Here is a 14,624-nt window from a genome sequence, read left to right on the forward strand (position 1 = left end):
CGATCGGCCAAGGAACACAGTCCGACCCGAAATGCCGTGCAGGACCCTAGGAATGCTCAAGACAAGGGACGTTTGGGGGTCAGCGCAAGCCCCATTTTGTTGACAAGATTGGACTGGCGGCCCTCGGGGTGTCCGTTTCGTAAGTGGAATAGGATGATTTCGTAGCCTCGGAGGCGTCAACGCGCCCAATCACAACCTGTGCTTCTTTTCCACCTTTTGCTTCCCCAGGAAAGTGATTGCGGCCCCGGAAAAATCTTGAACTCTCTGTCATTTGGGTATCAGGCATTTCACATTGTGATAGGTGCGAAAATTTGGGATTGTTGAATTTGCCATTCCTAGACTCTATATTGACGAGCTGGCCAAAGCCCTCGAGCACATTGGCTGACCTACCTCCACTAGCCTTAATGGACCGAGCTATCCTTGCAGCTGCCTTTCATTCCCCGCGATCTACAGATCCAGGCTTCGCACGTTCATGATCGCGTCGCCAAGCGATGGCGAAAAAGCTCGATATGTAAAGCCGCGATACCCAGCGCACTCGCGAATTCTCCATCGAGTAGACACAGTCTTTCTCGGATTCGCCTCCGTTCCTTCCCATCAAGCTCAAACAAACCTTGGAAGTCTCATCCGTCCTATCGTCAGCTGAATTCCTTTGCCAGGGAAGTGCTATCGGGTTACTGAACGGCATGGCGAACCTCACCGAGACTGAGGTCGCGTTGGAGAAGTCAGCTGCTCACCACGTAGAGGATACATTGGGCCACGGGGCAATTGTTGACGCAAAGCATGCCACAGATGAGGAACACGCGCAGACCCTTTGGCAGGGTCTTCGAGACAATCGTAAAGCCGTGTTTTGGTCCGCATTAATTTCAATGGTAAGCTTCACTACTATCTATTATTGTCAGACACATGATGGCTTACTCATGCGTTTCACTTTCCAGTCAATTGTAATGGAAGGCTACGATATTATTTTAATGGGCAACTTCTTCGGGTATCCTTCTTTTCAACACAAGTATGGGGAGGATTATGGCAAGGAACTTGGATGGCAGGTGCCTGCTCGATGGCAGACAGGACTGAATATGTCTAGCACGGTCGGGTGCATTTTCGGTCAGAACTTGTCCGATAACAGGGGAAGATAGACTAATATAGATCCCAGGTGGTGTCCTGAACGGATACCTTGCATCCCGATTTGGGTATCGTTTTGTCATGATAGTCGCCCTGGCTTTCCTGAACGCTGTCCTTTTCATCGTGTTTTTCGCCAACACAGCTACTGTCTTGCTCGTAGGTGAGATATTCTGCGGGTTTGCATGGGGTGTCTTTGCGACCATTGGCCCGGCCTATGCCTCGGAAGTCTGTCCCACCAACCTTAGAGGCTATCTCACCATCTACGTCAACATGTGCTGGGCCATCGGCCAGCTGATTGCGTCCGGTGTTTTATATGGCTTAGTGGGCCGCTCAGATCAATGGGGCTACAGAATACCATTTGCGTTGCAATGGATCTGGCCTACCCCTCTGATAGTGGTCTGTTGGCTGGCACCAGAAAGCCCTTGGTACCTCGTGCGCAAAGATCGACTGGACGACGCCAAGCTCAGTATTCGACGTCTCGGAGGCAACAAAACCGAGGAGCAGATCAACGGACAATTGGCTATGATGGTACATACTGCCAAAATCGAAGCCGAAATTGAGTCCGGCACCACCTATTTAGATTGTTTCAAAGGGGTCGACCTGCGCCGCACGGAGATCTGCTGCGTAACATTTTGTTGCCAGATTTTATCCGGCAGCACTTTCGCCTACTCGCCCACTTATTTCTTCGAGCAAGCCGGTATAGCCACTTCGCATGCTTTCCAACTTGGCGTTGGCTGCACCGCCATAGCCTTTGTCGGAACCGTTTTATCCTGGTTTCTCATCTCAAAGTTCGGGCGTCGCACCCTTTACGTTTGGGGCCTGGGTACCCTCTGTGGTATACTTTTCATAATTGGAATCGTCAATGCAGCAGCCCATACGAATGGTGCTATGTGGGCCCAGGCTGCCTTATGTTTCGTTTGGCTATTCGTGTACTCTCTGACCGTTGGCCCGATCGCCTACGCCATCGTCAGTGAAACTTCTAGTGTTCGGCTGCGACCCTTGACCGTCTGTTTAGCTCGTACGGCCTATCAGATGGTGAATGTCGTGTCCATGGTCATTGAGCCATATGCCATGTCACCCACGGCGTGGAACCTGTCGGGGAAGACAGGTTTTATCTGGGGGTGCACTGCGCTCATCGCGTTCATCTGGGCTTTCTTCCGGCTGCCCGAGCCGAAAGGTCGTACATATGCTGAGTTAGACATCCTCTTCGCCACAAAGGTCCCGGCACGCAAGTTCTCTTCTACTTTCGTGGATCCATACGCCATCACGGTCTCCCACTCACAGGAAGGCCTCGTACAGGAAACGAAGCAATAGATCAAGGGAAAGGCGAGAGAAGAAGGACAGCGATGTAAAACCAGGGTGCAAGAATGCAACGTGTGGTCAAATGATGAAGGGGGATTGGCAACATCATCTATTCAATCTTGAATATAGCAATTGTCTGTTGCTGGACTACTGCAGCCAGAGCCTCGTGTGCATTGAATATGTTTGTGGACATCTTATATACTTTTCACACTTATTTCCAAAGTCTCTTAGGTTTCATGAGTATTTCAAACTAGTAAGTACAATTACTCTAAAATTAGAGGGGGCCGTTCGAGATGGTAGATGGTTCAAAGGTAGCCAAAGATCCGTCTGAGGGGCACCGAACTTACAAAGCTGTCCTAAACCCCGAAGCCGACAGCTTGTCGACCTCAGCGTCAATGGAAATTATCTTCTTAAAACGGCTGAGCACATATCTCTTGTACAAACTATCCAACTTAGACGGTAACCCTATACTATCGGTGGGCAGTGGCAGAAACCATTAAAGCGGGGAATTTTCCGCGTGACGTAACTAATCATAACTCCAAAGCAACAAAAAAGTTCTCATTATTAAATCATAGCATCACTTCATGGACTTTACATGATTTCAAGCCCTTCTAAGCGCTTTCAAATTGTCTATTTACCGCACACAGTAACCTCCGTCAATGAGGAGATCGGCTCCGGTCATGTAAGAGCTCGCGTCACTGCACAAGTAGACATAAGCACCTTTAAGTTCCTTCGCTTGTCCATTCCTGGCCATAGGGATCATGGAGTTCCAAAGGTCTTGGGTTTTCTGGTCAACAAAGTCCGACAAACCAGTGTCGATGTAGCCGGGAGAAATGCTGTTGACGCGCGCAAAGTCGCGCCACTCGTTGGCGAGCGATCGTGCCATGTGGATACAGCCAGCCTTGGCCACGTTGTAAGAGGTCTGTTCTTGGGGGAAGTTGGCGATGTGGCCGGACATGGAGGAGGTAATGACGAAGCTACCGGTGCCGCGCTCCTTGAAGTGGGCTCCGACGGCCTTAGCGCAGTGGAAAGTTCCAGTCAAGTCGGTCTGGATAACCTCTTCCCAATCCTGCACAGAACCATCGAGAATACCGCTGTTGGCCGTGCGACCGGCATTGGCGACGAAAGCGTCAATCTTGCCGAATTCCTTAATGACATCGCTGACGAAGCCTGAAACACTCTCCCAGTTTCCCACGTCACACTTGTAGGCCTTGACCTTGACGCCATACTTTTCACTGAGTTCCTTGGCGTTCTTCTCGCCGCCCTCGGGGCGAGAGGCGTAGGTGATAGCGAGATCGGCACCCATTTCAGCGCAGCCGCGGGCAGCCTCAATACCCATTCCACGGGGGCCGGAAGCACCCGTGACGACAACGACCTTGCCCTTGAGGCTGAAGAGGTCCTTCAAACTGTCGGCCTTGGGAACGGGAATCATGATGGTGGTGGGGTTTAATTGGAATGGTAGGTTTTGATTGAAAAAGATCGAAGCGGGACGGTTTTTAACAAGGAGGAAGAAGAGAGGTAGAGAAGTAGAAAGTATGATGCTTAGAGTATGATGCTTAGAGTTAGAGAAAAGCATGGGCTTATATAGCTCGGTATACCCCTCTCTTTGACAAGCCTATCTGGGCATGACTTAATAACGGGGTATCCCGGTCCCTACGGGCACATTTGATTCGCTGCCAACACGAGTGCGTTGCGCTTCTAGCCTTGTTGTGACGCAGGTCCTGATTCGCCCAAACCTGGAAACCTTGGAAGGCCAAATGAAAACGACGTGGGATGTTGATGCGGATGACGGCGGAGCCATGATGTCATGACTTATACCTGTCCTGCCTCACTGCTGGGCATTGATCTCATCGGCCCGAAAATCGGTCGGAACGCAAAACAAGCTAAATTCTTACCGCTCGCTCCAAAAGGCCTAGGCCCAACTCCTAGGAAATCAAGGGTTGATTCCTACCTACGTGGACCGTGTCTACCTCGTCGATGAGCGAAACCGCCCCACATTTACCAACATCCCAAGTCGATCTAAAGGGGTCCTCCTCATTGTAGCACACTGTTAGCGCTTGACAAGGCGATTTTTTTTCACGACAGCCAGGACACAGGTGTCTCATTGTCCCGATAATTACTATCTAGCTACAATCGCGTACACAATCCAAATCATTCAATTCTGGAGCCATAAACCCATCGCGAAAAAGGATCAAAAAACTTGGAGCCATGACGAAATGCCCAGACATAGGAAGCTCGTTATGAATAGTCGTTGACTCAGCGATGCACAGAAATTGGACATATTATCTGACATATTCCTGGCCCGGTGATGGGCGCTTTCACGCGTCGTGCTAAATTGCAATCATGGAAGACAAATATATAGATGAGATACCCCAGAGTCAGCCAGATGTGGAGCCCGCGAGTGAAGCTATACACCGATCCTCCACAGTTTCCACTCTGCATCACAACCAGTTCAATGACTCTTTCTTGTCGAGGTAAGGGTCGCTTTTGCCAGTGGATCACCCCATCACCTTGTCTTGCTAACTCTACGCCAGGTGCCGGTCTTTCTTTCAACGACAGACTCATATTGGGAAAGTAGGTGTCAACCCAATGCGGGATAAAGAGGATCTGGAGATTCATACCTGGGATGGCCCTGATGATCCTGACAACCCGTAAGTTACGGGCTCAGGGAGCTACGAAGTTGGCCGTACTGATCATTACAGATTCAATTGGAGCAACACCTACAAATGGGTTTTGACACTTACTGTGTGCTTCATGTTAGTTATCGTGTCAGTCCTCCAAAACATAGTGCTGATTAATCGACAGTTCTATTCTTACCGGGCTTCCAGCAGGCTCTTATGGCGCTGGAAATACATACATGGCCCAGCGCTTCCACGTTCAAAACGTACCTTTTCCCAACCTAGCATGGGCAACCACGAGTTGGAATATGGGCGCTGCGTTTTGGCCTTTGCTATTCGTGCCGCTAACTGAATCTTCCGGTCGTATGCCGGGATACTTTGTTGCGTATTTTATTCTCGTTATCTCTTTGTTTCCGTCGGCATTCGCGCAGAACTTTGCAACGCTCGTGGTGACTCGCTTTTTCGGTGGCGGTGCGTCTTCAGTTTCTATAAATATTGTTGGTGGTAGCATCAGTGATGTTTGGCTTGGTGAAAAAGCTAGAAGTCTGCCAATGTCGCTATTTGGCTTCACTAGTGTGGTGGGGATTGCTCTCGGGCCTTTTATCGGTTCTGCTATCCAGGAAATCCACAAAAGCAGCCCGTGGAGATGGTTAGTTCTCTCTATTGTAGATTGGCAAGGCGAAGGAATTAACTGATGGCAGGATCTTTTACATTCAGATCATCTACAACGCGGCTCTGATACCTGTCTTTTGGTTCATTCTCCGAGAGACCCGCGCAGATGTCATTTTGAAAAAGCGAGCGCAAAAGATTCGGAAGGAAACTGGCCGTGTTGTCTATGCTGAGGCCGAGCTCGATACGACGAGCGTATGGAGGCTTCTACAAGTTTCCTTCGAGCGTCCTACACGAATGCTTTTGACTGAGCCAGTTGTCATTTTCTTTACCCTTTGGGTAAGCTTTGCATGGGGCATCTTGTTCCTTTTCTTCTCAAGCGTGTCTCAGACCTTCAGTAATAACTACGGTTGGGGAACTTTCACAACCGGCCTTGTGCAACTAGCTATCTCAGCCGGAGCTGTAATTGGTACCGTTGTCAACCCTCTTCAGGATTTCTTATATCAACAATCGTCAAAACGGAATCGTGAAAGTCCAGGGCGACCGATACCCGAAGCCCGTCTCTACACATCCATTCCTGGCAGTCTACTCTTCGCAGCTGGGTTATTCTGGTACGGTTGGGGTAGCGTCGGCAATGGGTCCATTCACTGGATTGTTCCCACTCTTGGAATTGGCTGCACTGGGGTTGGAATCTACTCCATCTACATGGCGGTAGTCAATTATTTGACGGACTCATATGAGAAATATGCGGCGTCAGCGCTTTCTGCTGCTTCGCTAGGTCGGAATACATTTGGCGCTTTTCTACCGCTAGCCTCTTACGAGCTTTTCGAGACATTGGGCTACGGTTGGGCTGGGTCTCTGCTTGGGTTCGTCGGTGTCGCTCTTTCTGTTGTTCCAGTGGTATTAGTTCTTAAGGGGCCCGATATCCGACGGCGCAGTCCATTTATGCGTGAGTCGATATTTTTGGACCCTGTTCAGACAGCTCATGATGGGCATTCGGGCAAGACCGACACCTAGTCTTCAGCTCACGAAGTCCATTACCAGCCAACTCGGATTGAGGGATCCGATGCGCGGAGTCTGGAAAGATCACTACCCAGTTGCCGATACAGATACATTTTGAGCTAATGTTCTACAACATACGGAATAGACGGCCGATCCAAAAGTTTGCATTCTATGTTGTAATTCAAATGAAAACGATGATTTCCACTTGAATCAAATAACCGTATTCCATGACCTTATCGGGCTTGCAAGGGGCCACAGTTGAAATCGCTTTGCTGGCGCATGAAAATTCGTGCAGCTACCCTCTTCATCAATTTTGCTCAAGAGCATTATATAGCCTTTAAATCAGCTGGAGAAAAAAGACAAATTGAAGCAGTCTTGCACATATTAGGGTTAAGCCACATCTAGAGTCCTCCACGTAGACTAGGTAGCCAGAGAGCTACTGATGAACATAGATCCAACCGAGAGGTCGGGATTATAATTTGATACCGTGTAAGTTAATTAAAGAAAAGTAGAATTGCGGGTGATGGTGCAATCCATCTTGGTAATGCGATTGAGTCGCCCCCCTTTTCCTTTTTCCTCTATTCTCTCGCGGTTAACCAATCAACTATACCTGTGTTGTGACATTGCGATAAGGCTTTCGAATGACTATCCACGTTGTTTCAATTATTCAGCGGAGCGAGGTGACCGAGGAGGCACGAAATGGTTCCAGTGCCTGCCAAGAACTCTATCTGCGGCCAAATGGCTGGTGACGCGGTCCCAAACCGAACCCAATTGCCAGGTATGAACCGGCCTTCATGGACCCCAGTGGACAAGGTAGACGCAATCTCTCCGCTTTGGCTAAAAACTGCAGAGCCATTCTTTCCAATTCCTGCCAGCCCATTCGTCATCCCCTTGTCGATCACCCCGCCAAGCCCAGTAAGCTCGTGGGGCTCACTCGCGGGTAGTTGTGTCAAAAACAGCCCGACACGCGGCGCCAAGCACCCGTGGGCTTCAACAATTGCGAGTTTCAAGGCTGAAGAAGAGACAGCAGTGACCAAAAGATGAAATGAGAGGGCCTCGAGCATCTGCCTAGTGTCTGGAGAGCCGGCCTGTCTCCGGAATGACGCGTCTAGGGACGGCAGCGTGATGAGCAAAACTACATAAACGGTTCGCTCGAATGGCTCTGCTCTCTTGAAATTTCTGATCACCGGACTTCTCAACTCTACGACTCTCTAGCATAACACTATCCTTCAATCATGGTTCAGCTTTCAAAGTTCCTTGCTGTGGCAGCAGCCTGCTTGGCTGCCCCGGCCATGGCTCACCCAGGCGAAAAGCACGATCCGCACATGGTGAAGCGAGAGGTTCATGCTCGCGACGCGATGGCAGCTGTAGCAAAACGCTCCCTAGGAGGATGCGAGAATAGTCTACACGCGCGGGAACTGGCAAAGCGCAACGTTGCCCGGCGCTCTCGCACTGTCCAACAGCTCCGAAACAAACGTGGTGTCACTACAAGTAAGTGATCATCGTCCAAGGCCCCCGCCCAATTAAAAACAAAGCACTCATAGTCTGCAGCCTCCCAAAAATGGGCCCGAAACTTGGCTGCCCTTGAAAAGTGGGAGGCAGTTAACCACAACAAGACGGATATCCTCAACTATAGCCCTGCGACACCGGAGTCAGTGGTGTTTGCAGCCAACACTAGCTGCATCCTGACCCCAACCGTGACTGATGGGCCTTATTATGTCTGGGGTGAGGTGATGCGTCAGGACGTGAAGGAGGATCTCTACTCGGATGGGGTGGACACCTTCCTGGAAGTCCAGTACATCGACATCAACACCTGCCGGCCAGTCCCCGGTGCGCTGGTCGACATTTGGCAAGCAAATGCCACCGGTGTTTACAGGTACGTACCTTTCATAATCTGGGAATCAGACCCGTGGTGGCAACTATCAAACTAACCTCAACAGTGGTATTTCCGAGTCCGGCAACTACGCCGCTGGCGGCTGGGACTCTACGTATCTACGCGGCATTCAATCAACGGACAAAGACGGAGTCGCGACGTTCGAGACGATTTTCCCAGGACACTATGAAGGTCGTGCCACCCACACTCACCTGTTGACTCATCTGGGTGCAAAGCTTTTGCCGAACAAGACCCTCGAGGTGGGCACCGGCAGCGTGGCTCACATCGGCCAGCTGTTCTGGAACGAAGTGCTCCGCTCTGCTGTGGAAGATACCTATCCTTATAACACTAACACACAAGCCATCACTACCAACGCCGAGGATACGTGGTCCATTGAGCAAGCCGACAGTGCTTATGATCCCTTCCCGGAGTATATCTACCTTGGCGAAGACCTCGACGACGGTCTATTCGCTTGGATTCAGATCGGCATTAATGCCACCACCGATTACACCGACAACTCGTATTACAGCATCGCTGCCTACCATGATGCTAATGGCGGACACGAAAACTCTGACAGCTCTGCGTTGGGCAGCGCTCCTAGTGGCACCAACAGCACCATGCCCTCGGATAGCTCCTCGGCCAGTGCTTCTGCTAGTTCCTCCGCTTAAAGTGTGGCTTAAATGGGGCGCAAGCTCAACCCATGGTTGTAAAGGTTTTTTGCCGGCTATGGAGAGAGCCATGGATAGCCCTAGATAGACGGCGGATGGATTTTAAAGACAGGGGTTGGAAGGAGGGTCAAGAGTTCTCCAGCCATGATAGACCGAGATTATTACAATAGTATACTTTTAAACTTTGGATCGTTGATCAAAGGATTTGTCCTGTCAGAAGTGTCATAGCCGCCATTCAATGACCTGCCGAAGGCATCTAGGCCGGAATTTACAAGTCGGCTCCATAGCTGATTATCGCGCGCGTGAACGGACTGCATTTGATAGACGCGCACGGACAGCAGTTTCCCCATTTTGATGTTCAGAAGATCGGAAATGGCGTTCAATAGCGTACTCTATGGTCTGCCATCTGTAACATAATGTTACGGAATCTGAAATTTGTGGTGAATGCTTTTCCCCTCGACGCTAGTCATGCGGGCCTCCACTAGATTTTCCTAAAACGGAAGGTATCCGGTGTTAGGGCCCAACCCTGATGTTTCACCATTTTTCGGTCATTACAGGTTCAGCTTTCCCAACTTTCGCCCGAGGTTCAGTTATGATTAGGGTTCTGATCTCATGTTCCAGTATATGTAGATGCATCTCGACTGTCAACCACGTCACTTCAATCATTAGTCTAGGACGTCAAGGTTTCCGTCAAAGTTCACAGCAAGGTTCGAGAGCATCATCTTATGATCCATGCAGCCGGGTCTCTTCGGAGACAGACTGGATTTCTGAAATCGGCGAACTTCCGGGTCGACAAACGCCACTGCCAATCACCTCGGTATTACCAGCTCTTTGTGCGGAGAGCGATCGCGGCTACGCAGTCCGTACGGGAATTACTGGGCCCATCGTCTACTCAGATCACCCGTTCCTTGGACGCGGCGATGGACGGGTTAAAATAGTCTGAAGCGGGAACCGATCCCTGGGACCGTCCCATATAGTGACACACCCGAACCATTCAAACTGTTCAACCTATCCCAAGGCCGTGTGAAGAAACGGTTCAATGTGCCCCTCTAAAACTGCCGCGTGGTTCATCTCGCGTGTCGATCGATGAATAGACTCGGCCCTAGGAATCAATCCCCCCACCCGCACCGAAACATTCTGTTATTCCTGCTGCAGGGGAAGTGTCTCTGTCTACTCGGCACCAATGAGCCTAGAGCCCCTGAAGGCTTTTGCGGGCGTCATTACCGACAGTGGTAGCGTGGGGATTTTCAGGGAACAAAATCACGAGGCACCCCCGACTTTCGGTCCTCTCGTCACCTGCTTCCATCCGACAACCCATGCGGATGGAATCACGACCCTCTTCATACCTTAATGGACGCCGATAGACGCAAAGAGGCCATCTTGGCGGCCGTGAGCGACGATAGTCGCAGCCAAGCTATTCTTGTGGTCACCGTTGTGTTTCTCGTCATCTCCTTGATCAGCGTTGGTCTACGATGCTTCGTTCGAACTCGTGTTGTCAAAGCCTTTGGGTGGGATGATACCACGATGCTTATTGCGATGGCCTTTAACCTTGTCTTCGCTATTTGCGGGATCACAGGATCAAAATACGGTATGGGCCGAAAACTTCTTTACTTTGAGGCAGAGCCTCAGAACTTCCACAAGGCCTTGCTTTGCTGGTGGTTGGGCCAGATTTTCTACGTGATCACTTGCGTCGTCGCCAAGATCTCCGTCTGCATCACCTTACTTCGAATTACCATTGATCGCATTCACGCCTGGATCATCTTCGGTGCCATGTCTTTGTCGGTGGTGGTCGGCCTGATCTTTTTCTTCTTCACTATATTTCAATGTCAACCAGTCAACTATTTCTGGAACCGGGAGTCGGAGACGGGTACTTGTATCGACAAGAACCTACTCATCGGCATCGCATACTTGTACAGTGTCGGTGCAGCACTTACAGATCTGACCATTGGTGTTCTGCCCGTGGCGTTGATTTGGAACTTGCGCATGAACCAGCGCACTAAGGTTGCCATTGTCGGGATTTTGGGAATTGGTTGCATGTAAAAACCTTCGTTTCGTCCTGTATCCTCTGATATGTGCTGATCAATCTTCGCAGCGCGAGTGCAGCAGTTATCATCCGTATTCCCTTTGTCCACAACTACAAGGACTTGGAACTTTTGTGTATGGGATCTCGTTTGCAACTGATGGTGACATTTGCACTGACAACACTGTAGACAATACCTACCAAATCTCGATCTGGTCGAACATTGAAGCAGGACTAGGCATCACAGCTGGGTCTCTCACGACTCTCCGACCTTTAATTCGATTCCTTCGTGATAATCCCTCCGGCTCTCGCACCCCCAGATCCTTTCCCCTATCCAGCAAAGTGGCGCCCGGGCTCCACCGTTCCTTGCGATCGAAGCACGAAGATCGAGAAGATGTACACCAGCTTTGGACTGGCAGTGAGGTGGATGACTATCACGGGGTGACTACTACCATCATGGGAAGTCAGCGGCCGAACCCGACCAGCAGCAGCGAGGAGGATCTCAACCCGAATAACATTAATAGTACCGGGTGGAAGGTTGAACGGTCTGTTCGTGTGTCTGTGCACGATGAATGATCCGATATTTTAATAATAATTGTATAAATAATGTACCACTTAATGATCATGATATCTGAAGATGTTGCTTGATGCTCTCCCTCCCTAGTCTTAAGGGTGCCTGATGCCTGATGTTCTAACAATACTATAGAGCACTTAAGGAATAATGAAATAATGCAGCTGATATAACTCTGTTGCGGGGCCGCTGGTCAGCGGAGTCCGTGCTTTAACAAAGATATTGCGGTCATACAATAAAGATGTTCGTTGATGCGTAAAGTGGATACTACACAGGAATACCTAGAGAGGCGATGTAGTTCCAATCAAAGCATAAAGATACTTAGAATCAGCCTCGAGATTGATGTCCCTATATAATTTCCGAGCCGAAAAAAGGAACTCCGCATATGGACCTCCATGTACACACAGAATCCCAAGCCTTCATTTTTAGAGGCCCCACCAAAGAGATTTGTAACGACCAAATTATTTTTGTTGGCAAGACAAAATATTGAGATGTCTTCCAACACCGGAAAAATGTACTGCAGACGACGTTCTAATAATTTGACACCGGAAGACAACCCAAAAGAAAAGACTACCTCAGGGAATATGGCCCAGAAGGATAAGATAGTAAAGATGACGCAGAGAATTTTCAAGCAGGCCTGCGACTCTTTCTTATCCCTGTGCAGAGACTCCAGCAACTACAGATAGGCATTAACGCGGGCCACAGCATCTTCGTGGGGCGAACATTAACATCGCGCAGAAGGCCTATACTGTAGCCTTTCAATTGCGAAGAGAGATTAATAAGCACACCAGCAGCGTGGCTTAGATAGCCGTCATAGAACAGCTGCTGTGCAACCAAAGCCTCGGTGGCCAAAGCCAAGAAGCGCAACAGCGGCGTGTTCTTTCATATTGAATGGATCGGGATTCAGGAAACGCCCTTTTTCTACACTTCCTGACAATTCCATAAGCCATACACTCACCTAAGATATGCGATTACAGTCAAAAGACCCAAGAGACGTAGATCGTCTGGAGGTCAAAGTAAAATATTTTCTAGAATACACCGCCAAAAATCGACAGACCAGTGCCTAGTACGATAGAATTAGCGTCTGTGATTTCAAAGGACTTCAGCGCAGCCTTCATGCCGGAGAAAACTAAACGAGAAGTCCACGGACTCATAGTAGAATCGTCCTCAACTGTAATTATGTGAGTAACAATCTCATCGGTTGTGTTGATGACTTCATTGTCGCTACTGGTGATTTCGATCTCTCCAGAATATTAAATGGACGATTCATCTGTGTTTCCTTTCACATCAGAGTCTGCGATATATATTTCTTGGTATCAAGAAAATGGGCTTTATCGTTTTCTTTCGTCTTTTGAATAGCTTCCTTAGAGACTGAATGGATGATGTTATTTTCCATCTCTTCAAGAAACACTCAACAATAATTTAAGCAATGTGAAGAGAGATAGATATCCATGGATAAGTGACCGACTGTTTAATAAAATAGTCTGAAAATTCCATCATGCCCATCGTATCAGCATCTACTAAGGTTACCCGGCATATATGCTCATCTCTGAGGGCTTTGTCGAGCAGGGATTTAATCGAGCGCCACATCTTGTCACAGACGGGTGGTATCTGGATATAGGAGCTATTTCGAGGCCCCTGCGCGGGGGAGTTCACTAATTGAGCAGACCGAGCAGGGAGTGAGACGTTTAACTATTACGTCTCACCTAGCTCTTCAGATTTCAGTATGGCGCTGAGTAGCGCCCGGGGCAGGGGTTTGAGACTTGAGCGTGGAAAGCTTTCACTATTGAACAGTCGGCTTCTGGGCCGTCTAATGTAACACCGTCCTGCGTTTGAGGGTTGGTACCCCGACGCACGCCCGGCGGAAGGCAATCCGTGATATTTGTTGGGATGGAATTAGTCAATTCCATTTCTCAACGCCTGTGATAAACAGATATCATGGGAGCGGCCGTGGCCGACAGGTTAGTCTTTAATACGGCACTTCACAAATCTTCACTCCTCGACGCGTAACTATGATACCGGTAATAATAGACTGGCTTAGCTCGTGGAGACAGTGCATGTTATGACCAAAACGTTGCTCCCTTGTGATGTCTCGACTAAACAAGAACACTGACAATTTGCAGGCTCAAGTGCATACCTCCAACGAAAGGAAACGGTGACCAGCTGACTACTCACCAGGGCAAGCCGCATTGTCAGGGGTTTTTTTTTTGGGAAAAATCACAGAAACCTTTCAAAAAGAGGATATTGAGTGGGTCTATGCCGGGGTGACTCAACACATGATGCTGTCGATAAGAGTAATTAAAGAAGCGGATTCGGAACTTTACATGCGAGTGCCGCAAACATGTGTGAAGATTACTTTGGCCTGGATTCTACTTGAAAAGGGGATGAGCCATTTAATACATTCTAGGTCACGGGGCATACTCTAGACGTAACCATCAAAAGGCAGAAACACAGCATAAGCTCTGTGTGGACCTTCAAAGTATGTTTTTGGTCACGAACAAGTATTCGGGGTCTGCGGAACTTGACCCCGAGCTAAGACGTCGCCCCACATTTCCAAGGAACCCCCAAGAAGTCAGCCTCGCAGTCACGTACCTAGGTACAAGCTTAGCTATAACGCGCCGAGCTTAGCTATAATGCACCGGGACTAGAATAATTTGTGTAGAAGCCAAATGGCGTTAACGCAAATACACATGTGCAAACAGGGCGAGTGCTTGGAAGAGGGATGAATGCAGAGGCGCAGCCTTGACACGCGAAGCCAGAGTGATCCGCGCACTGCAAGATCATTGCAAAATTAAATCTACGATCCCGGTGCTCCTCTACATCTCACGGAAAGTGCATAATA

The 14,624-nt window shown here is 49.3% G+C and overlaps 5 protein-coding genes across 5 annotated transcripts; 4 read left to right on the top strand and 1 right to left on the bottom strand.

Annotated features, from left to right (window-relative positions):
• Positions 1-683: 683 nt before the first annotated feature.
• N7443_003380 (uncharacterized protein) lies at positions 684-2,433 on the top strand (the record flags this gene model as incomplete). Its single annotated transcript, XM_056883436.1, has 3 exons — positions 684-869; positions 936-1,101; positions 1,151-2,433. 3 exons carry the CDS (start codon positions 684-686, stop codon positions 2,431-2,433), a joined length of 1,635 nt encoding a protein of 544 aa, XP_056745277.1.
• A 622-nt stretch (positions 2,434-3,055) lies between these two features.
• On the bottom strand, positions 3,056-3,853 carry N7443_003381 (SDR family oxidoreductase; the record flags this gene model as incomplete). Its single annotated transcript, XM_056883437.1, has 1 exon — positions 3,056-3,853. The coding sequence occupies one exon, from the start codon at positions 3,851-3,853 to the stop codon at positions 3,056-3,058; it is 798 nt and encodes a 265-aa protein (XP_056745278.1).
• A 911-nt stretch (positions 3,854-4,764) lies between these two features.
• On the top strand, positions 4,765-6,665 carry N7443_003382 (Oxalate decarboxylase OxdC; the record flags this gene model as incomplete). The annotated part of the gene is made up of 5 exons (XM_056883438.1): positions 4,765-4,895; positions 4,956-5,072; positions 5,124-5,177; positions 5,227-5,688; positions 5,741-6,665. 5 exons carry the CDS (start codon positions 4,765-4,767, stop codon positions 6,663-6,665), a joined length of 1,689 nt encoding a protein of 562 aa, XP_056745279.1.
• Positions 6,666-7,885: 1,220 nt separating this feature from the next.
• Positions 7,886-9,191, top strand: N7443_003383 (intradiol ring-cleavage dioxygenase; the record flags this gene model as incomplete). The annotated part of the gene is made up of 3 exons (XM_056883439.1): positions 7,886-8,141; positions 8,202-8,526; positions 8,591-9,191. The coding sequence occupies 3 exons, from the start codon at positions 7,886-7,888 to the stop codon at positions 9,189-9,191; spliced, it is 1,182 nt and encodes a 393-aa protein (XP_056745280.1).
• Positions 9,192-10,541: 1,350 nt separating this feature from the next.
• N7443_003384 (putative integral membrane protein) lies at positions 10,542-11,787 on the top strand (the record flags this gene model as incomplete). Its single annotated transcript, XM_056883440.1, has 3 exons — positions 10,542-11,227; positions 11,284-11,348; positions 11,402-11,787. 3 exons carry the CDS (start codon positions 10,542-10,544, stop codon positions 11,785-11,787), a joined length of 1,137 nt encoding a protein of 378 aa, XP_056745281.1.
• Positions 11,788-14,624: the final 2,837 nt, after the last annotated feature.

Source organism: Penicillium atrosanguineum, assembly GCF_028827265.1.
Source record: "Penicillium atrosanguineum strain IBT 20685 chromosome Unknown utg000002l_segment0_segment0, whole genome shotgun sequence".
In the NCBI taxonomy this organism is placed as follows: Eukaryota; Fungi; Ascomycota; class Eurotiomycetes; order Eurotiales; family Aspergillaceae; genus Penicillium; species Penicillium atrosanguineum.